The sequence below is a fragment of the Halichoerus grypus genome, chromosome 13 (assembly GCF_964656455.1).
Source record: "Halichoerus grypus chromosome 13, mHalGry1.hap1.1, whole genome shotgun sequence".
NCBI classification, from domain to species: Eukaryota; Metazoa; Chordata; class Mammalia; order Carnivora; family Phocidae; genus Halichoerus; species Halichoerus grypus.
The window spans coordinates 11,188,968-11,213,429 of record NC_135724.1 but is presented as its reverse complement, the minus strand read 5'-3'; the positions used below and the strand labels follow the sequence as shown (position 1 = coordinate 11,213,429).

General features: G+C 37.1%; 1 protein-coding gene across 3 annotated transcripts in view; it reads left to right on the top strand.

Moving 5' to 3' along the window:
• CDH7 (cadherin 7) overlaps positions 1 to 24,462 on the top strand; it is a 127,816-nt gene that overhangs the window by 91,203 nt on the left and 12,151 nt on the right. For all 3 annotated transcript variants that reach the window (XR_013443269.1, XM_036120071.2, XM_036120070.2), the window contains exons 8-11: positions 3,678 to 3,814; positions 4,856 to 4,977; positions 5,637 to 5,754; positions 8,814 to 9,065. Coding sequence is in view for 2 of the 3 variants with exons in the window: in XM_036120071.2 (XP_035975964.2) it covers positions 3,678 to 3,814; positions 4,856 to 4,977; positions 5,637 to 5,754; positions 8,814 to 9,065 (629 nt within the window). In the remaining variant the exon portion in view is untranslated. The remainder of the gene's footprint in view (positions 1 to 3,677; positions 3,815 to 4,855; positions 4,978 to 5,636; positions 5,755 to 8,813; positions 9,066 to 24,462) is intronic.

Below are 24,462 nucleotides of genomic sequence, written 5' to 3'. Positions count from 1 at the left end.
AAGTCTCAGGTGTGAGGGCTCTAAGGGCATTCAAAGATGGAAAAGATGGGGATGAGTTAGAGAAGGCAAGACAACCCTCTGTGCCTGCTCCATATCAAGGGACTTGGAGACTCTCTGAGTATTAAAAAAAAAAAAAAAAAGCTTTTTTTTCTTAATGTAATTGGAGAGGCTTGCTGCCTTAATGGTAGAGGACTATTCAAGGAACACAGAACTAAAATAATTGGAAAGGAGGAAAAATGGAGTACAGGAGGACCAACATGAGGATACACATAAGAATAAGAAATGGAGATACACATGATCTTTTTAATTATCAGCTAAAACATCAGTTTGACTGACCTACAGTTTAGATAGAAGAGCATTGGGAAAAAGTGAAAAGAAGCTGAATTGTAGAGTTGTAAGTGGCAGGGACTAAAAGCTTATTTATAGGTAATAAATAAGGTGGTAGGAGTTACAATATCAGCTGGGACATGCTACATTTCAGTTCATGTCGTATATCCATGTGGTGAAATTAAGCAGGTAATTCAATATATAAGTCTGGTGGTGGTATATAATGGAAAGATGGCTCAGATGACGTGATTCTGAGTCTTGGCTCCATCAACAACCAACTGTGAGACTTTAGTATCCAATACTGAAATACCATAATAATATTACCTGCTTGCCCTAGTTAGAAATTGTGCTTGGCTAGTAGCAACAAAGCTTTACACTAATGACTTACTAATGAGAAGTCTGGAGCTATACACCCAAGGACTGACAATTTGGCAGTATAATGTCATCAAGGACCTTGGCTTCTCATATCAAGCACTCATCACCTCATATTTACAACTTGGCTTTTGGACCACTTCCCATTGTGTTCATGTCCCAGGTGTGATGGAGGGGAAGGGGCAGAAATCAAATGCCAGCTAAATTAACAGCTCTGTCCTATCATTTAAAGAGTTTTTCAGTGATGCTTGACTCAACAACTTTCATCTCATTTGCTAAAACTTCAATGTCAAGACACCAATACCACATCTACTTAGGAGACTAGCAAAGTAGAAAACATACTTGCTTTCAATTCAAATAAAGTACAGAGAGAAAATACCTTATTCCAAGGAAAAATGTTTTTGAGAAGGTCAGAGCAGATGGGATGTGCAGAATAAGTGGAACAATTTGATTTTTATATGAATGAAAACACTTAAGCTATAATAGAAGGATGGTAAGGAAGAGGGTATGGAGAAACTCAAGTAAGATTTATTTTCCTCATGTCCCATGTACCACAGATCTTGGAAGTGTGAGTACATTTTGCTTGTACTGCCATTATCATTTTAAACAATTTAATTTTCTTTTTCCTTCAAAGCCCTCAACTCTTCTGTGGAATACATCATTAGACTTAGAATCTTCCATGTTGCTATCAACCATCAAATATACAGTAATCACATTAATTCATTGAAGATTTTAGTCCCTGTATCATTTTATTCCTTCCCATAATAACTCCTGGCATGATGATTGGTAACTGATTAAATTATACCGATGACTCATTAAACATATTGGCCTTTTATTTTCTTGGTCTTCTTGACTCCAGTGATCTGTTCTTCTGCCTTGATTTAGTCATAGATTTTTAAAAACATGCTCTTGACTTGTCAGCCCTCATATATATGCTACTACTGAGAATCTACTTCAAGGATCTCATTCCTTGTCCACCACCTCCCACTCTAGCAATTCTGCAACCTGATGCTATCAGAATCTTCTCAATATCAATCTATCTTCCCTTATTTCCTTAATGCTTTCTTATGAACTTCTATACCATGGGTCTTCATTATTATCACTCCTGTGTACATGTTCCTATCATCTCTACTCCCCTCTCTCTTTCCATTGTCCATGACTAGTTAAATCCAGCCCTATGCTCTTTGTGCACCTTCAAACACATGGGTGACAACAGAGCAAGACAGATAGGATGACTGGTCTCACATTAAATTGATGAACATAAATCTCAAAGTGCCAATCCACAATGCGTAGCCATTCCATTATACATTCCTTATTCTGTGTGCATGTGTGTATTTATATTTATATATATTTCTGTCCCTTATAATAAATGACTTCTCTCTCCTTCTCAAACTACCTTCTCCTCTTTGCTCCCTCAGCTGATAACCTTGTTTCTTTCATATGCCATCAAGAAAATAGAAACCATCAGAAAATAAGTTCCTAATATTCTTAACACCTAAATACCTATTGCTGGACAAAGACAGTATTTGTTGGTGTGTGGTTAATTTTCTAATATTTTCTAATGCCTCCTCTTTCCTTGCTATGTTTGCTATGTGTCTAGCATTTTATAATACAGCAGACTAGAAGTAGATGATTCTATTTAATAATAGTAGTTGGAAAACTATGGAAACATAAAATACGTTCTTAAATTGGTATGTGTTTGCTTATCTGTTCTTTTGTTTAATTGTTTGCTTTTAAATGAGATTCCTTCACTCAACTAGAACCACTGGGGGTGGGGCTGTGGTGTTTGAAGATAGTCATTAATTGGAGGTGGGTGAATTTTGTGTATGGAACAAATAACAGCATAATGGAATTATGTATATTTATATATATATATATAATATATAAATATTATATATATATAATAACATTTTTCACTGACATTTGGATAGCAAATATTTTGAGAAAATGCTTCTACACACCAAAATATTCATGTAATTTTAAGGGTTCTACCTTGAAACATATCTATGGAATCCTGGTCAAGATCCTGAGTGAGAAATGTTTTAAAAGTTGGGGGATTAAGTATGCTAAGCGAAATAAGTCAATCAGAGAAAGATATGTATCATATGATCTCAGTGATATGAGGAATTCTTAATCTCGGGAGACAAACTGAGGGTTGCTGGAGTGGTGGGGGGTGGGAGGGATGGGGTGGCTGGGTGATAGACATTGGGGAGGGTTGTGCTATGGTGAGTGCTGTGAATTGTGTAAGACTGATGAATCACAGACCTGTACCTCTGAAACAAATAATACATTATATGTTAAAAAAAAAAAAGTAGGAAGGGAAAAATGAAGGGGGGGAATTGGAGGGGGAGACGAACCATGAGAGACTATGGACCCTGAGAAACAAACTGAGGGTTCTAGAGGGGTGGGGGGATGGGTTAGCCTGGTGATGGGTATTAAAGAGGGCATGTGCTGAATGGAGCACTGGGTGTTATACGCAAACAATGAATCATGGAACACTACATCAAAAATAAATTAATTAAAAAAAGTTGGAGGATTAAGATTAGGCTGGTGTTGTCAAGACAAAAGATGTTACTAAGTGTATGTGAATGGGCAAGATGTCTTTGTCTGTTTCTTTTTAGAGGGACCTATAACCATGACAAGGGCTACTAAATCTTTTGTAAATGATTTTCGAGAGCCAAAATAATAATAAAATAAATTTGAAGTTTATTAGTTAAACAATCCACTGTGAAGATATCTATACTAGGGTATTTATTTTTTACTGACAGAAAAGCAAAAAGATTACCGACAAGCAGTTATGAACTGAGTATAACATTGGTGAAGTTTTAAACTAAGCATGTATTTATGTTACTAATATGACAGATTGTGGAGTCAGCAGGATTTGGTGGTTGGCTATGCAATTAATGAAATAAATTTAGCAAACTGTAATCAAACAAATATTGAAGTATTTTTTTCTTTCTTTTTAAATGTTCAATTAGGTATTCAATTGACAGAAACACAGACTTGGAGAGATACTTCAATATCGATGCCAACAGTGGAGTTATTACAACTGCCAAATCTTTGGATCGAGAGACAAATGCTGTTCATAATATCACAGTTCTTGCAATGGAGAGCCGTAAGTTGTAAGGTTTAACATTAAATTAGGATGGAGGTCATTGAGAGTAGAGAATGGGTTGTCATGAGGTGCTAATTTCTGCTTGAGTTACATTACATGCTTATTTTAATTGAGCAAAATCTTGAAAATCCCTAATTTCAAGCTGTGAAATATACTTATATCATTTATTTGCCAATACTCACAAAGTTAATGAAAAGAGATTACTATAAAATAATGGGCCTGAGTTACCTTCCAATGGCTTCCTGTTGTATTATAGTCTTATTTCATAAGCTGCATCTATGCTGATATAAAGTCGGTCCAAGAGCTTACAAAAAGTAGTAACTTGATCTCTAACCAATACACACAGATAAGCATATTGATATTGAACTGATTTTAGCCCCTTATAATAAAAATATTGAAAGAACAATGCATAATTATATGTTATGCATATTATCTACATATATAGTATATGTGCATAGGTAATATTTATATAATATATGTGTATAGTCATACAAATCTGTACTCTAGCTTCAAAGAATATTGAGATTCATGGTTTATTGGTTCTTTCTTTCAATGATTTTCTCATCAGGGACTCAAATAAATACACACATGTACTCTACATATATATGATGTTTAGATCAAATTTTCTGTTGCTCCCTTTGAAGAAACATAGTGTTATGTTTCTAGATTTCATTCATGGTTTGGTCATTTTCTTATTAGAATCACGATTTAAGGGCGCCTGGGTGGCTCAGTTGGTTAAGCAACTGCCTTCGGCTCAGGTCATGATCCTGGAGTCCCGGGATCGAGTCCCGCATTGGGCTCCCTGCTCGGCAGGGAGTCTGCTTCTCCCTCTGACCCTCCTCCCTCTCATGCTGTCTCTCATTCTCTCTCAAATAAATAAATAAAATCTTTAAAAAAAAAAAAAAAAAAAGAATCACGATTTAAGAGGCAAACCATTTTGAATAATTCTAATTGTTTTTAATGGGAGTTGCTTGAGTAAAATGGCAATGGAAAATAGCTTTAGTCTCAGAGTAAGTGGTAAGACATTTTCCTCTTTATTAGAGAATCCATCTCAAGTCGGAAGAGGCTACGTGGCCATTACTATACTCGACGTCAATGACAACGCCCCCGAATTTGCTATGGACTATGAGACCACTGTGTGTGAAAATGCCCAGCCAGGGCAGGTAAGAGCTCTTAGCACACCAGTCTCCTAGCTTGTGATTTCTTTAAAAATATCCAGCCGCAGTTGCCTTTGAAATTCTGCCAGCTTTAAGATAAAACATAATCAGCACGTCTCAGCAAAACTAACACTTTGATGTGTAGCATAAACTAATATTGAAGGAACTTTAAAATTCTGGTTTAATTGGGATGATGAAATTTCTCAAGAAGAAGGGTAAACATTGTAAAAGCCATGGTAAATGGTTGAGGGCTTTGACTCTTTTAAGGAGAAATCTAGCATATGAAGCTTGATTGGGCTGTTCCCCGTTTTACACAGCAGGGCTTACGTACCTTGAACTTCTAAGAATTAAGTGTAGTTTAATCTTGGTGTGGTTTGTTCTACTCATCCGTATTGTTCGGGGTCTTGTGATGTGTACTGGGCTGGTGTCATCAGTTGGTACAGCTTCTTTCTCAGGTTCACAAAAGTAAATGCAAACATGAAATTTCAAAGGGACATGATTGGTTTTTCAGAGCCCTTTTTAGATTGGGTTCATATTAGTACATCTGGTCCTTCCCCCCAGGAGGATGGTATTTATTATAAGGTATAAAATTGCTCTGTCCTGTAGCACAGAACACAGAAGAGCACAGCAACGTGCTTTCATGTGTTTTAATTCTCCATCCCTAGGTTATCCAGAAGATCAGTGCTGTTGATAAAGATGAGCCATCCAATGGACACCAGTTTTATTTCAGCTTAACAACTGATGCAACAAATAACCACAACTTTTCACTGAAAGATAACAAAGGTAAGGAATTATTGTCACCAGTGGAGGCAGCAGGTACAAACTCTCTAGGCAAATACTTTTTCTTGCTCAGGAATGCTGATTATGGAGACACACACACACACACACACACACACACACACTAGCAAGGACATTAATTAAAGGGCAATGAGCACCTCAAGTAATTTTTATCTATGGATTTGCTGTCATGAAGAAGCAGCTGCTACTTAAATCATTTCAGGCCTAAATCCAAATAGGGGAGAAGCCAGATACATCTCTTTCTGACTTTTCTTTTAGACCTTTGAGAGCCAGCTAAATGTGTTAACAAGGCTATGTACTACATAGGTATAACTTGAGACATTAGGAAAACAATCAGTATTTCCAGTTTTATATCAACCTAAATCAACTTTGACTTAATATTTTCAATAGTAGCATCAGTTATTTTAGTATATGTGCTGCCGAAGCGAGCACTAGCATCAGTTATTTTATTTAACAAAAAAAAATAGAAGTAATCCATGCAAATAATTAACAGATATATTCCTGATGCAAGGAAGTATAAAAAAAACAAAAGAATTTCCTGTCATCCTAAATCTCATTTCTCTGCTTCAAAGGTAAACACTCTTATCAGTTCCCTAAGTTTCATTATAGAATATTTTTATAAGTACCTGTAAGTATATTCTGGTTTTGCTTAAAAAAATACACACACACATTTTTGCTTTAAAAATATATATATAGACAGAAACACACATATATATTTACATTTTATAAATATATATAGACTGACATAGGCATATATAAACAATTATTTTATAATATAAACAACATATATATATATGTATATATATATATATATATATATATATATCTCATTATAGACAACACATGGACAATTATAAGAACTTTTAAAGTAAGAGAACCTGCTATCTGTTCTCTAATTTTGAATTTATATATTCACAGGTGTTTTCATTCAAGGTATTTATTTTAACAGAAGGGCATTTTCAACTGATATATATATAGAGAGAGAGGAGTATTCTCCACCAATACAGAAAATGTAATTCCTTTGGGTTGAATGTGTGAATCAGGTTTCAGGAAAAAAAAAAATGTAGAAATAGATTTGCTAGTCAAACACTGGCTCATCTAAAAAGACTTACTCAGAAGGTAGACATGATAAGTACTTTTTGCCTGAAGCCGCCATCTTCTTTAGTGTAGAAAATCCAACTTTGACCTCAAAAATTCAATCTGAAAATAATAGTTTTCCTGATCCCACTCTCTGCTTAAATGAGAACACTATCTTGTCCCTTTAGTAATATAAAAGGAAGAGCATTCTCTATGTGGGTAATCCCAGACTCTCTGACTTAATCATATTTGGGACAGTTCTCAGCACTTGGATTCATCTAGCACAAGTGTAGAGAGGGGATTTTATGACCTTGCCAAGAAGAGTCTGAATATTTCCCCCATGTGTCATCATCCAGTATCACCACAATTGTTGAACAGTACATGCACTAAAATGTATGGATTTACAGGACATCCCCACTGCTGCACAATTGAAAGATTTCCCTAATTCAAGACCAGAGCTCCCTAGCATGTACCTTGGAGAAGATCAGTTCTTATATTAGCTTCCATCATAGGAACTGCATAGAGAACATGATGAATTTTATGATCTCCTTCCTGAGAATAGGGCTTTCTTTCACATATTGGGCATTTATGCATGTGCTTCACAATCCATTGTGTGCACACACACACACATGCTATTTGATGGCAGTCATGTTAGATTACAATTCAGCAGCTCTGAAAAAACTTTGTGTATCAAATCATCAATACCTATATCTTAATGATTGGGAGGTAAAGAAATAGACACGTGTATGTGTTACTATTAAGTGTATGGAAACATACTGAAAATAATATCCTTCTACAACTCCATGTATAGATTTTTAATGAACACCTGAAATTCACGTCTTAAAAGATTTGTTTACATAAAAACTTACCAGACAGAACCTAAAAATCAAACAGTTTTATACTTGCCACATCTATGATTGGAGGTTATATGTTTTCTCCAGTCTCCTATGAGCTCCTTGTTTTGTGCTCTTTGGATAGAATAGATTTCAGCTTGCTCTTTCATTAGAGCATTGTTAATTCTTTTATGATAAACATTGGATAAATATCTTTTTGATAGCTTGGAAAGGAGATACATATTAAAGTACACTAGATGAAACTATGATCCTATTTTCCTTCTTTATGTTTTAATTGCTATAAATTTAAAGGATCACATAAATTCTCTAGTTAAGACAGTAGCTGGGTAAATTGTTAGTAGATAAAATTATTTCTGATATAGAAATTACAGTTATGTGATACAGACTTATTGATCACTGGTAAAAGCTTCATAATTAAAAGTTAGATAAAATAGAATATTGAATATAAATTAAACACAAATGACCTATTTTATCACTAACAAAGTGTTTATATACATGGGGTTTGGGTGATGATATATACCAATATGGATTTTTAAAAACTACACAATAATTCCTTTCCTGAATATCTATGTATACTTAATTCAAATAAAGCTGGATTGTCTTATTTTACTTGTTTCTATATTGGGTTTGGAACTTGTCAAGAAGAGGATGGATTGGGATTTTTATTTGTGTTATCTGATGATGCAGCAAAAATATTTATCCTGTTAATTTGAATCATCCTCTTTGTAAGTGTATGGTTTGAAATTTAGGAGAAAAGAGTGTATTCTATGTAATTTTTACAAAGTTGCAGTTAAGGGATGAACAAAAATTTTCATATTCAGTTTTACTGGATAACTGTTTCCTTTGGTCATAACTGTGTAGCATGACGTAAATACATTAAAATGTATTAAAATGAACCAGTACTGGGTAATAGAGCTCTCTGACAAAAGACACTTAACAGAATGACTTAAATCACATAAATTTGTGTGTGTGTGTGTTTTTCTTCTAGAAGTTTGTACCTCTTAATCCCCTTCACCTATTTCGCCCAGCCCCCCACCCCCTTAAATCAGGTAAGTTTGGCAGGACTGAGTCCATCAGAAGTTTTGTGTTACACATTTGTTTTCTTTATCCTAGACAACACAGCTTCCATTCTCACCAGGAGAAATGGCTTCCGGAGACAAGAACAATCTGTTTACTATTTGCCGATCTTCATCGTGGACAGTGGATCGCCTTCCCTCAGCAGCACCAACACTCTCACCATCCGCGTCTGCGACTGTGATGCTGATGGGATCGCCCAGACCTGCAATGCGGAAGCCTACGTCCTACCCGCGGGTCTCAGCACAGGAGCCCTGATCGCGATACTCGCCTGTGTCTTGACATTACTGGGTAGGTACTGTTTCCAGTGCTTGCTCTGTAAGAGCAATCACACCAACCATATATCATGACCTTTCTCTTTTCTTTTGCCTTTAGTACCTTTTTGAGAACATATGCAAGAATTCTGTTGGATGGTGTTTTGTTCAATGAGCAACCCATGTTCGTTGGCCACACTTTCCAATGGTATATTTAAAATACAACTCGGAAAAAATATCAATTTCATTTTTAAAACAAAAGTGAAGATAAATGACTGTTTAAACTTGATTTTTTTTTTTTCAAATTTACCGTGTCCCAGCTGTTTGTTTTAGAATACCCTACAGAGGAGATATTTTAGACCAGAATATTTTCTATGTTGTTTTGATAATGTGATTACTTCAGAAATTATGGTTTTATATCCCACCTCTTTTCAGAAAAGATTTAAGGTAGATTTTTAAATTATTCACAAATTTGAAAAGATTGCAATTTCAGCAATGCAAAAGTTATAATTTCCCAAGAATTAGCATATTTAATTATACTCTCCATGATTACTTTATTGCATGGTTAAATAAGATTTATAACTTATATTAGAATTAGTTTTATAAGAGATTATGCAGTACCCTTTTAAAAATTGGGAGACATCCAACATGGGCATTGGGTAATGGGTTTATTCCTTAGCTATATTGTCTATCAGAGTAGAACTTCCTACATCAAGGACAACAAGTGTTTAATATTACATCTGAGACTGTACTGTGTGTTTTCTTGGGGTCTAATATAATTTGTGAACCCATTTATAGTAGATTTTTGTAAAAGCTAAGTTTGGCAATGTGAGTCATCATTGTGTAATGTTTAAAAACAAATGCTCCAGTAGCGCAATCGGTTAGCGCGCGGTACTTATAAAAACAAGATTTATGAAGTTCAGTAAACCTAACTTTTATTACTGTTCCCAACATACACTAGCTTTTCACCAGGGGAACATTATAAAGCTGGGCTACTTAATCTAGAAGGGAAAAATAATAGAACTAGACTGTAAGGTTGTTGTAAAAATTAAATGAGATAATCATGTACCTACCGTATAGTGCACATGCAATAACTTTTAAGTGTTATTGATGAACTGAATTCTCAACCTATTAACCAAGCTAAGACCTAGTTACTAATACACTGTAAATGATCTCATACAAATGGAAATTACTGACTTCAATAACCTCAGCTAACCAAATAAATCTAGAAAGGAAAAAAAACTTTTTTTTTCAAATAGCTTCACACAGGTGATGGAAAGTCTCAAATTCATTAGAAATGGTAAGTAATTCTCAGTTAAAGCCTGATTAGAATAGAATACAAAGGACTCAAGTAAATTTTGAAAAAGATGGAACCATTGCAAAGGCAGATGGTATATGGATGACTCTTTTTGAACTTAACCTGGCCAGTTTATCACAGACAATTTAGATTATGTCGTACTTCAAACAAGTAAGATAAAATTGTATTCCTCACAATTTAATCACACCCAACAATTAATTACCTTTGACTTTTTTTTAAGGCTGTCTATCTAATGAAGCCTTCTTCATTCTTAGAACATACTTTTACCATTGACCTAAGGATTCCTTGCAGGTTAAGTGGCTTGATGGTTCTAATTAAGAATCATTACCTAGCTGTCACTGAAAATAAGTGAAATAGAGTTTTATAGATTTTATTCTTGCATGTGACATATAAGAGTACGTGTGTGTATACATTTGTCGCAGGGTAAGGTTATAGGTTTTTGTGGATTTCGTCAAAATTTAGTTATATTTGAGTCTTTTCCTTTAACAGATACCAGACTAGGAATACCTCTTCCGCTTCTTAGGATAAGGTGTTTATGTCTTATATTTTACTCATCTTTTAAAGTTTCTCCAAGTCTACCAAAACAGAAGTCCAAACAGAGCCTATTGTACTGAAATTCATTTGAGGACTAGTGGCTTTCATTTCTCAGTGAGGACTTGCCTCAGTAGTCAATGTGTTCAAATACTGGTATTCCTGTTCAGAATTGAGTCTTTTTATGCCTTATTTCCTGAGTCTTTAGAAGCAGATGATCAGGACGTTGCATATTCTTTTGGTTCTGTCTCCTCAATTACACACTCTGGGTTTTCACACAACATGTGACAAAGCCAACATGACCACGTATTTGGGTGGGGGTGCTGTGGATGGGATACACAGCCTGGCATGGGTCACGACTTCTAGTGCACGAGTGACCTTTACACCTCAAGAGGTGAGGTGGGTTTTATTCCTAGACACTAGATAACAGGATTTGTAACTCAACATTTTTAGGCTTCTAAATAAATATTGCTAGAAAATATCAGGGTAGGGGTGCCTGGGTGGCTCAGTCGGTTAAGCGTCTGCCTTCAGCTCAGGTTATGATCTCAGGGTTCTGGGATCGAGTCCCCATGTCGGCTCCCTGCTCAGGGAATCTGCTTCTCCTTCTCTTTTTGAATCTCCCCCCTGCTCGTGCTCTCTCTTTCTGTCTCTCTCTCTCTCTCAAATGAATAAATAAAAAAATCTTAAAAAATGGTTTAAAAAAAAAGCAAAGGGATGGAAATAGGGAAGAACTACTTGAGAATCTAGTTCAATCTATAAGGATGAAACTAGAGAAGCACCTGGGCTTTTAATCCCTAAGAAAAGGTGCTTCCCTGTGTGGCAAGTTTGTTTTCCAGTGATGTTTCAAATTAAAGCTATTTGTAAGATGAGAGAAAGGGATGCCCTGAAGTTTCCAGAATATTCATGCTGGAAGGCATCATAGAAATCAATTCTAGCCCAAACCTCTGCACTTTGCAGAGGGGAAAAGGGAAGTAAAACTGGGTTCGAGGATTTCAGGAGTTCATATAACAAGTTATGCCATAAGATTCTAGGTCTCTTTATCGTGAATCACTGCTTTTGGATTAAACTACAAAAAAAACACACCTTGAAAATATTTTTTTTTTTTTTTTCAAAATTGTTCACACATAGTCCTTTCTTTCTCAGAGTTGGAAAGTCATGTTGTCTGAAGTTGGTCGTGTCGACTTCATGTTTGTGTCCTTCTACCTTTACGGGTGAACTATTTCCTGAGTTTTCTCCTATCCTAACTTTGTTCTCACCCTTTCTAATTTATTTGTACCTGAATTTTCTAAATGAAAGAGACCCAAAAATTAGAGCCTGAAGTTTCCTTTACTTACATTGAATATACCTCAAATGGGAATGATTATGGTCATATTCAAAGTTCATGATAAAGTTATCAATCAGATGTGATTATTTTGCAAGTAGAACCATTTCATCAGTATATGGCAAAATACTTTAGTATTCTAATGTTTGAATAAATATTTTTGCCACACCAATTTTTAAGATTTTATTTATTTATTGAGAGAGAGAGAGAGCATGCAAGCAAGGGGAAGGGCAGAGGGAGAGAGAATCATAAGCAGGCTCCATGCTCAGCACAGAGCCCAACATGGGGCTCCACCTCACGACTCTGAGATCATGACCTGAGCCAAAATCAAGAGTCAGAGGCTTAACAGACTGAGCCACCCAGACTGAGCCCTACCCCAACACCAATTTTCTTATGCATTTTTATCATAGTTAAGTTCATAATTGTGGGCATATATTTTTTTTTCAATACATGCCCTCTTTAATACCCATCACCAGGCTAACCCATCCCCTCACCCCCCTCCCCTCTAGAACCCTCAGTTTGTTTCTCAGAGTCCACAGACTCTCATGGTTAGTCTCCCCCTCCGATTCCTCCCCCCTTCATTTTTCCCTTCCTACTATCTTCTTCTTCTTTTTTTTAAAAAACATATAATGTATTAATTGTTTCAGGGGTACAGGTCTGTGATTCATCAGTCTTACACAATTCACAGCACTCACCATAGCACATACCCTCCCCAATGTCTATCACCCAGCCACCCCATCGCTCCCATCATCCACCACCCCAGCAAACTTCAGTTAGTTTCCTGAGATTAAGAATTCCTCATATCAGTGAGATCATATGATACATGTCTTTCTCTGATTGACTTATTTCACATAGCTATAATACCCTCTAGTTCCATCCATGTCATTGAAAATGGCAAGATTTCATTGTTTCTTTTTCTTTTGATGGCTGCATAATATTCCATTGTATATATATATACGACATCTTCTTTATCCATTCATCTGTTAATGGACATCTTGGCTCTTTCCATAGTTTGGCTATTGTGGACATTGCTGCTATAAACACTGGGGTACACATACCCTGTCAGATCACTACATTTGTATCTTTGGGCTAAATATTGAGTAGTGCAATTGCTGGGTCGTACAGTAGCACTATTTTCAACTTTTTGAGGAACCTCCATACTGTTTTCCAGAGTGGCTGCACCAGCTTGCATTCCCACCAACAGTGTAGGAGGGTTCCCCTTTCTCCGCATCCTCGCCAACATCTGTCGTTTTCCTGACTTGTTAATTTTAGCCATTCTGACTGGTGTGAGGTGGTATCTCATTGAGGTTTTGATTTGGATTTCCCTGATGCCGAGCGATGTTGAGCACTTTTTCATGTGTCTGTTGTCCATTTGGATGTCTTCTTTGGAAAAATGTCTGTTCATGTCTTCTTCCTATTTCTTGATTGGATCATTTGTTCTTTGGGTGTTGAGTTTCATAAGTTCTTTATAGATTTTGGATACTAGCCCTTTATCTGATATGTCATTTGCAAATATCTTCTCCCATTCTGTCAGTTGTCTTTTGGTTTTGTTGACTGTTTCCCTTGCTGTGCAAAAGCTTTTTGTCTTGATGAAGTCCCAATAGTTCATTTTTGCCCTTGCTTCCCTTGCCTTTGGCGATGTTTCTAGGAAGAAGATGCTTCGGCTGCGGTCGAAGAGGCTGCTGCCTGTGTTCTCTAGGATTTTGATGGATTCCTGTCTCACATTTAGCTCTTTCAACCATTTTGAGTCTATTTTTGTGTGTGGTGTAAGGAAATGGTCCAGTTTCATTCTTCTGCATGTGGCTGTCCAATTTTCCCAACACCATTTCTTAAAGAGACTGTTTTTTTTCCATTGGACATTCTTTCCTGCGTTGTCGAAGAGTAGTTGACCATAGAGTTGAAGGTCCATTTCTGGGCTCTCTATTCAGTTCCATTGATCTGTGTGTCTGTTTCTGTGCCAGTACATACTGTCTTGATGATTACAGCTTCGTAATAGAGCTTGAAGTCCGGAATTGTGATGCCACCAGCTTTGCTTTTCTTTTTCAATATTCCTCTGGCTATTTGGACTCTTTTCTGGTTCCATACAAATTTTAGGATTATTTGTTCCATTTCTTTGAAAAAAGTTCATGGTATTTTGATAGGGATTGGATTGAATGTGTAGATTGCTCTAGGTAGCATTGACATCTTCACAGTATTTGTTCTTCCAATCCATGAGCATGGAACGTTTTTCCATTTCTTTGTGTCTTCCTCAATTTCTTTCATGAGTATTTTATAGTTTTCTGAGTACAGATTCTTTGCCTCTTCGGTTAGATTTATTCCTAGGTATCTTATGGTTTTGAGTGCAGTTGTAAATGGGATCAACTCCTTAACTTCTCTTTCTTCTGTCTTGTTGTTGGTGTTTAGAAATGCCACTGATTTCTGTGCATTGATTTTATATCCTGCCACTTTACTGAATTCCTGTATGAGTTCTAGCAGTTTTGGGGTGGAGTCTTTTGGGTTTTCCACATAAAGTATCATATCATCTGCAAAGAGTGAGAGTTTGACTTCTTCTTTGCCGATTAGGATGCCTTTCATTTCTTTTGTTGTCTGATTGCTGTGGCTAAGACTTCTAGTACTATGCTGAATAGCAGTGGTGATAGTGGATATCCCTGCCGTGTTCCTGACCTTAGGGGGAAAGCTCTCAGTTTTTCCCCATTGAGAATGATATTCGCTGTGGGCTTTGCATAGATGGCTTTTATGATATTGAGGTATGTACCCTCTATCCCTACACTCTGAAGAGTTTTAATCAAGAAAGGATGCTGTACTTTGTCAAATGCTTTTTCTGCATCTATTGACAGGATGATATGGTTCTTGTTCTTTCTTTTATGATCGATTTGCACATGTTGAACCAACCTTGCAGCCCAGGAATAAATCCCACTGGGTCGTGGTGAATAATCCATCTAATGTACTGTTGGATCCTATTGGCTAGTATTTTGGTGATATTTTTTGCATCCATGTTCATCAGGGATATTGGTCTGTAATTCTTTTTGATGGGCTCTTTGTCTGGTTTTGGGATCAAGGTAATGGTGGCCTCATAAAATGAGTTTGGAAGTTTTCCTTCCATTTCTATTTTTTGGAACAGTTTCAGAAGAATGGGAATTAATTCTTCTTTAAATGTTTGGTAGAATTCCCCTTGGAAGTCATCTGGCCCTGGGCTCTTGTTTGTTGGGAGATTTTTGATGACTGCTTCAATTTCCTTAGTGGTTATAGGTCTGTTCAGTTTTTCTCTTTTTTCCTGGTTCACTTGGTAGTTTATACATCTCTAGGAATGCATGCATTTCTTCCAGATTATCTAATTTGCTGGCATATAGTTGTTCATAATATGTTCTTATAATTGTTTGTATTTCTTTGGTGTTGGTTGTGATCTCTCCTCTTTCATTCATGATTTTATTTATTTGGGCCATTTCTCTTTTCTTTTTGGTAAATCTGGCCAGGGGTATATCAATCTTATTAATTCTTTCAAAGAACTAGCTCCTAGTTTCGTTGATCTGTTCTACTGTTCTTTTGGTTTCTATTTCATTGATTTCTGCTCTGATCTTTACTATTTCTCTTCTGCTGGGTTTAGGCTTTATTTGTTGTTCTTTCTCCAGCTCCTTTAGGTGTAGGGTTAGGTTGTGTACTTGAGACCTTTCTTGTTTCTTGAGAAAGGCTTGTATTGCTATATACTTTCCTCTTAGGACTGCCTTTTTTGCATCCCAAAGATTTTGAACAGTTGTGTTTTCAGTTTCATTGGTTTCCATGAATTTTTTTAAATTCTTCTTTAATTTCCTGGTTGACCCATTCATTCTTTAGTAGGATGCTCTTTAGCCTCCATGTATTTGAGTTCTTTCTGACTTTCCTCTTGGGATTGAGTTCTAGTTTCAAAGCATATCGGTCCAAAAATATGCAGGGAATGATCCCAATCATTTGGTACCAGTTGAGACCTGATTTGTGACCTAGGATGTGATCTATTCTGGAGAATGTTCCGTGGGCACTAGAGAAGAATGTGTATTCTGTTGCTTTGGGATGGAATGTTCTGAATATATCTGTGAAGTCCATTTGGTCCAGTGTGTCATTTAAAGTCTTTATTTCCACACTACATCAAAAACTAATGATGTAATGTATGGTGATTAACCTAACATAATAAAAAAAAAAAAATAAAGTCTTTATTTCCTTGTTGATCTTTTGCTTAGATGATCTGTCCATTTCAGTGAAGGGGGTGTTAAAGTCCCCTACGATTATTGTATTTTTGTCGATGTGTTTCTTTGATTTTGTTATTAACTGGCTTATATAATTGGCTGCTCCCATGTTAGGGGCATAGATACTTACAATTGTTAGATCTTCTTGTTGGGTAGACCCTTTAGGTATGATATAGTGCCCTTCCTCATCTCTTAGTATAGTCTTTGGTTTAAAATCTAATTTGTCTGATATAAGGATTGCTACCCCAGCTTTCTTTTGGTGTCCATTAGCATGCTAAATGGTTTTGCACCCCCTCACTGACAATCTGGAGGTGTCTTTGGGTCTAAAATGAGTCTCTTGCAGACAGCATATTGATGGGTCTTGTTTTTTTATCCAATCTGATACCTCGTGTCTTTTGATTGGGCATTTAGACCATTTACATTCAGGATAACTATTGAAAGATATGAATTTAGTGCCACTGTATTGCCTGTAAGGTGACTGTTACTGTATATTGTCTTTGTTCCTTTCTGGTCTATGTTACTTTTAGGCTCTCTCTTTGCTTAGAGGACCCCTTTCAATATTTCTTGTAGGGCTGGTTTTGTGTTTGCAAATTCCTTTAGTTTTTGTTTGTCCTGGAAGCTTTTTATCTCTCCTTCTATTTTCAATGACAGCCTAGCTGGATATAATATTCTTGGCTGCATATTTTTCTCGTTTAGTGCTCTGAATATATCATGCCAGTCCTTTCTGGCCTGCCAGGTCTCTGTGGATAGGGCTGCTGCCAATCTAATGTTTCTAACATTGTGGGTTACAGACCTCTTGTCCTGAGCTGCTTTCAGTATTTTCTCTTTGTCTCTGAGACTTCTAAGTTTTACTATTAGATATCGGGGTGTTGACTTATTTTTATTGATTTTGAGAGGGGTTCTCTGTGCCTCCTGGATTTTAATGCCTGTTTCCTTCCCCAAATTAGGGAAGTTCTCTGCTATAATTTGCTCCATTATACCTTCTGCCCCTCTCTCTCTTTCTTCTTCTGGGATCTCAATTATTCTAATATTGTTTCGTCTTATGGTATCCCTTAGCACTCGAATTCTGCCCTCGTGATGCAGTGGTTCTTTCTCTCTCTTTTTCTCAGCTTCTTTATTCTCCATCATTTGGTCTTCTATATTGCTAATTCTCTCTTCTGCCTCATTTATCCTAGCAGTTAGAGCCTCCATTTTTGATCGCACCTCATTAATAGCCTTTTTGATTTTGACTTGGTTAGATTTTAGTTCTTTTTTTTTTCTCCAGAAAGTGTTTCTCTAGTATCTTCCATGCTTTTTTCAAGCCCAGCTAGTATCTTTATAATCTTCATTCTGAACTCTCATTCTGACATATTACTAATGTCCGTATTGAGTAGGTCCCTGGCAGTCAGTACTGCCTCTTGTTCTTTTTTTTGAGGTGATTTTTTCCATCTTGTCATTTTGTCCAGAAGAGAATAGATGAATGAGAGAACAAAATGCTAACAAGGTAACAATGACCCCAGAAAAATATACACTAAACAAATCAGAAGAGACCTGAAACCAGGGGAAAAGAAAGGGAAAGAAAGAAAAAAGAAAAAGGAAAAAAAAAAAGAATATGTTCAAATATGATCAGGCTGGTGAATAGATCAGTGCCACACACTAGATTTTGGGCATATTTTGGTCTGTTAGAAGAAACTGCCTCCCAAAATTTTAAAGAAAGAAAAACATATATGTACAAAAATAAGGGTAAATATGATGAAGGGATGGAATATGACTTAAAGACAAAAATTATATAAGATTTTATAAAAGGAATTGATAAGAAGTTTGTTGAAAAAATAAAGAAGAGAAATTTAAAAAAAAGGGAGAGAATGTGAGCAGGCAGGAGACTAGAACAAAGCCATACACTAGAGACTTAGGGTATATTTTGGTCTGCTAGAAGAAACACATACCAAAATTTTAAAGAGAGAACAACTTATATATATACAAAAAATAAGATTAACTACAATGAAGGGATAGAATATGACTCTAAAATTTAAAAATAAAAAAGATTTTTAAAAAAGGGATTGATAAGATGTTGGTTGAAAAAGGAAAAAGTAAAAATTCAAAAAAACAGAAAAAGAAAAGAAAGAAAATTAAAAAAAATAACTTTGAAAGACTAAAGAATCATGGGGAAAAAATCCATGAATTCTATGTGCAGTATTCCCCTAGTGCTAGCGTTCTGCTGTTCTCATTGATCGGTAAACTTGGTCTTGGCAGGGTGTTCTTGCTGATCTTCTGGGGGGATGGGCCTGCTGCCGTGATTCTCAAAAGTCTTCACTGAGGCAGAATTGTACCGCCCGTGCTGGGGGCCGCGCTAAGTAATCTGCTCGGGTTTGCTCTCGGGAGCTTTTGTTCCCTGCAAGCTTTACGCCCAGCTTTGGAGGACGAGAGTGAAAATGGCGGCCTCCCAATCTCCGCCCCAGAGGAGCCGAGAACTTGGGGCCCTCCCCTCAGTGTGCCCCCACAGAAAAGCAGTAAATCACTCCTGTCTCCCCAGTCTCTGGCCGCACTCCGTGCCCACCCGGCCTGTGACCAAGCCTTTCTATCTCTGGCACCCGACCCCGTGTGGAGTCTCCAAACCCAGCAGATCCCTGCGGTGGCTCCCACGCTGCTCCTCCCAGGGGAAGGAGGGGAGTCTCCCCGGATCTGCCGCTTGTTGGGTCCCTGCTGGAAGAGCAGTGGCCCGACTGTGCCGTGGATCACAGTTTATGGCAACCCTGAGCTGAGAGCCCACTCCCTGGCTCTGTCTCTGCAGCCGGCTTCCCAGCTCCCATACCTGGGAGCTCTGCCGCACTCAGGCACCCCCGGTCTTTCTGTGACCCCGAGGGTCCTGAGACCACACTGTCCCACGAGGGTTCCACCCCCTGCTTAGCCACTGGAGTGATATCCCTCAGCAGAAGCGACTTCTAAAAGTTCCGATTTTGTGCTCCGCTGCTCTGTCACTTGCCGGTAGCGGCTGATGGAGGCTCCCTCCCCCGCCATCTATCCTCCAGAATATCACCTCGGATTCACTTCTCCGCATGTCCTACCTTCCAGAAAGTGGTCGCTTTTCTGTTCAGAGAGTTGCTGCTATTCTTTTCTTCGCTCTCCTGTTGAGTTCGTAGGTGTTCAGAATGGTTTGATAGTTATCTAGCTGAATTCCTTAGACTAGACCTATATGGTTATTTTTCAACCAAGCTGAACGCATTTCAGAAAAAAACAAATTTGGGGCACCTGAGTGGCTCAGTTGGGTAAGTACCTGCCTTCAGCTCAGGTCATGATATCTGGGTCCTGGACCAAGTCCCGTTGGCCGGCTCCCTGCTCAGCAGGGAGTCTGTTTCTCCCTCTCCTTTTGTCCTTTCCCTCAGTTGTTTGCTCTCTCTCTCTCAAATAAATAAAGTCTTTAAAAAAAATTTATGAATGACTGACACTAAATTATTACTTCAGTGGATTTTGAGAAATGAGCAGAAAGAATTTCAGTTGTTTTAAAATGTGTTTCAATATTAAATATTGCACATTTATCCTGAGAATATTATAGCTATTTTCTTGGTTAGTCTACACAGTTTCTTTGTTAGACTGTGCGTTTTCCTGCACACTAAAATTGTCACTGCATTTACTATATTAAGTTTTGTTTTTCCATATTTGGACCTTTAGATCCAAGTAATTGAAGTCTTATAATATTCCCTCTAGCTCCTCGATCTTTAACCACAACTGGGATTAGTTAGACTGGCCCAGCTCCAGGTTTAATAAATCAGTTGTGGAAACCACTATTTACTACATAGAATTCAAGTTCTTTCAGTGTGTCCAGGATTGCCAGCTTGACATCCAGCTGTCATGCATCTTTTCACTTTTCTTTCCTGGTCTACAGAGTGCTGTATCATATTTGCTCCTCTCGCTGTGACCACTCATGATTTTGTTCAACAGGAAAATATGTTCCTAGTTTTGTAAGTGATAGTATTACCTAAGTAAAATATATATATATTAGATAGTGGAGAACAGTATGATAGCACTATGCAAAAGATCGATCCCCATAATAATCTATAATGATAGTCCTAGTGATAATAAAGGACAGAAGTGGCTAATTTATGGTGGCACATGTGTTCGTCTTTCAAACAAGTGTAAGCATAGGAAAAAATTAATTACATTTAATAAGCTCATACTAAATGCTAGACATTAGCTAAGTGCTTTATGAGCATGGTCTAATTTAATTCTCACCACACATTTCCTAGGCAGGTATTAGTAAATAGTATTATGTCCACTTTTTATATGAGAAAACTGTAAATTAGAGGAGACATGCACAAAGTTATAAGGTGTCACAGCCAGGACCCAAACACAGGTGGGACTGCCTTCTGGATGTCCTTTTTAAGGTATTTTTCCCTAAGTGTTTTCCAATAGGAGAGGCTTCCGTGTCTCTGGGAAATGCCTGTCAATCTGTGGGTATCGCAGCCCAGGTGCTGCCAAGTTAGAACCAGCAGAATCTTTGATCTGCTTTACAAAGCAGCTTTGTCACTTCTTTGGTTAACTCTGTCTAATTTACAGTATCCTCCAATTACTTCCAACCTTGAGAGAACACATCAAGAATTGTATATGATAAATTTGAGATTATACTTCATTACAACCAAAATATATAGTATACCAGTTGTCTTTGTACACACAATATTCATTGTACTTAGGTCAGTTTTATGTCTGTCTTGATACTCAAATAATTCTAACTGGCACATTTAATGGTGAGGAACTCTGTGATACTTTTTGCAGGGCAAGGGGAAGCTGAGTTTTGGTTGTAATGAAATGTTTCCTTGTCTCGAGATGAGACATAGAAAGCAGCATCTCTCTTGTGCAGATGATTTGCAGAACTCTGGGATGGGCATATTCATCATTCTAACGGATTGCTGGCATTAGAAATTCGAATAGAATTATTAAATCCTGAACAGTTTTCCTACATCCCTACCTCTCCTCCTAACTTAGTCCCTATTTCCATGTTTCTGGAAGGGAATCAATCAGACTTTACTCTTTTCTTCCATCTCCCAATCAGTCCCCCCAAAATATGAAATTTTACTTTGTTGATTCTTGAATCTATGCCATGCTCTCCCTTCATGTTGCACCTGATTTTGCCCCAGGTCTGTCACCGCCTTTCTGAATTAGGCAATTTCCTGTCTCTACCAGATCCAATCCACCAGCATCACAGGCAGACCAAGCTTTTGCAAACCAAGTGTGACTGTGACACACACCAGCTTAAAATAAGATTTCCATGGCTCCAATGGTCTACAGATGAAAATCACAGACTTTCTATGACCTAACTGCTCTCTACCATTTCAACCTTCAGCCAAATTATGGAGCTGCTCTTTCTCAGACTCATCCTGCTTTGTCTTACCTGCTCTTACGTGACTTGCTCCTTCTGCCTCGAACACCTATCCCCCTACTTTGCTTCAGAGTCCAGGTTGGGTGTTGTTCCTGCGTGCCCCATAGCACCTTGTGTATACCATAGCATCCTTCATGACTGACTCACCTGTTTCATTAGTTTGTCTGTCTGTCTGCTCCAGTAGACTCCTGCTTTTAGAGTCAGGGGCTGAGTATAATTTTATCATTATGTATGTAGCCATAAAATGCTGATATGACATGTAGAGGGCATGCCATACCTGCATGCTGAACGAGACCATGAATGATTTGAATGTATTCATTAGTGGAAAAGAAGGTTTGATTTTATTCTTGTCCTTACCCATAAGTACTATCTCCATTGGACCCAGACTTTCCCATTTCCTAAGATTATATGATTTTAGGGCAATTTGTCTGAAATCCATCCTGTCTCTTAATTTTTTCTCTATAAGGTGGATATGGCACACACTTAAAATACTTAAATTATGTTTTTGGGTTAATGGCCTTGGAGATCTATAAGGGCTCAAGAAAAAATAAATCTGAATATATGATTTTCCTAATCTATCTAAAGATAAAGAAAATACTGCAGTAGATATTTCAGGGATACTGCATTTGTTGTTAAAAGTCAGCTTAAATTTAAGTTAAAAATGCTATAGTTGATGTCTGGTTTACCTCATTCACATGTTTGGATTTTATCAAATATAAATCTTCATTTATTCTTTGTGACTATAAATAATAGAGTAGGTTCATAAGTACAAGTTCAAATTCTGGCCTTCTGTGACTGAGGATCTGCATATATCTCTTATTCTACAGCACATAGATCCAGACAAAAATGACAAGTTGAATTCTCTCATCCTTTAGATCTTAGCTTAGATGTCACTTCCAATGACATCTGTCTTTGATCACCAGACTGCGCTAGTACCCCTGTATTTTTCCTATCATTTCAGTTTTTAAAACATAAATTATTTCTTTGCTTGAGACATTTCAGAAGCATCAAATGTACTTACATAAAATCCAAATGGTTCTTATGGCCCACAAAGCAAGACATGTTCTGACACCTGCTCACCTTGTGAAGGTATCAGGCTGTCTAATCCTTCAGTCACCCTATAGGAAGAACCACACAGCTGCCTCTCCATTAGTTTCAAACATGCCACCCTGTTACTGAAAGATTTTTCCTGAATCTCTTCACCTGTTGGGCTCACACTATCCTTTATGACCAGCTTCAGTGTTACCTTCTCAGGGGGGAGTCTCACCTACTGATTAAATTAAGCACTGTTCACAACCATGGTTCTTTGTCTTTTTAATTGAAGTATATTTGACATACAACATCCTATTAATTTCAGGTGTACATTATAGTGATTTGATATTTTTATATGAAATGATTTCCATGATAAATCTAGGTACCATATGTCACCATACAAAATTGTTACAAAATTATTGAATATATTCCTTATACATTACATTCCCATGTCTTATTTTATAACTGGAGGATTGGACAACTTAGTCTCCTTCACCGATTTTGCCCACCTTCCAGTCACTCCCTACTCTGGTAACCCACAGTTTTTTCCTATGATTCTGTTTCAATTTGTTTTTTAGATTCCACATATAAATGAAATCATTCAGTATTTGTCCTTCTCTGAGATATTTCACTTAGCATAATACAGTCATATATATATATGGAGAGCGAGAGAGAGAGAGAGAGAGAGAGAACACAGTATGGAAATTCTTCAAAACATATCTCTTTGAATTGGTGCTTTTGTTTTCTTCGGCTAAATACCCAGAAGTGTAATTACTCGATCTTATGGTAGTTTTAACCTTTGAGGGAACTCCATACTGTTTTCCATAGTGGCTACACCAATTTACATTCCCACCAACAGTGTGCAAGTGTTTTGTTTTCTCTACATCTATGCCAACACTTCTTATTTTTTGTCTTTTTGACAGTTGTCAATCTGACAGGTGTGAGGTAATCTTATGGTTTTGAATGGCATTTCCCTGGTGATTAGTGATGTTAAACATCTTTTGGTGTTCCTGTTGGCTATCTGTAGGTCTTCTTTAGAAAAATTACTATTCAAGTTCTGTACCCATTTTTAATTGGGTTGTTTACTTGGTTGTTTTTGATATTAAGGTGTGTAAGTTCTTTGTATATTTTGGATATTAACCCCTCATCGAATATATGATTTGCAAATATCTTCTCCCATTCAATAGGTTGCCCTTTCATTTATCGATGTTGTCCTTCACTGTGCAAAAACTTTGATGTATTCCCAATACATCAACAAAAGTTTTTTTTTTAGCTTTTGTTACCCTTGCCTAAGGAGGTGGGTCCAAAAACATGCTGCTAAGACCAACATCAAAGAGCTTACTATGTTTCCTTCTAGGAGATTTGTGGTTTCAGGTCTTACATTCAAGTCTTTTAATCCATTTTGAATTTATTTTTGTTTATGGCGTAAGAAAGTGGTCAGGTTTTCCCAACACCATTTTCTGAAAAGACAGTCTTTTCCCTGTTGTATATTCATGCCTTTGTCATAGTTTAATTGATCATAATCGTGTGCATTTATTTCTGGCCTCTCTCTTTTATTCCATTGATTTATGTGTCTGTTTTTGTGCTAGTACCATACTGTTTCAATTACTGTAGCTCTGCAGTGTAGGTTGAAATCAGGGATCATAACACCTCTAACTTTGT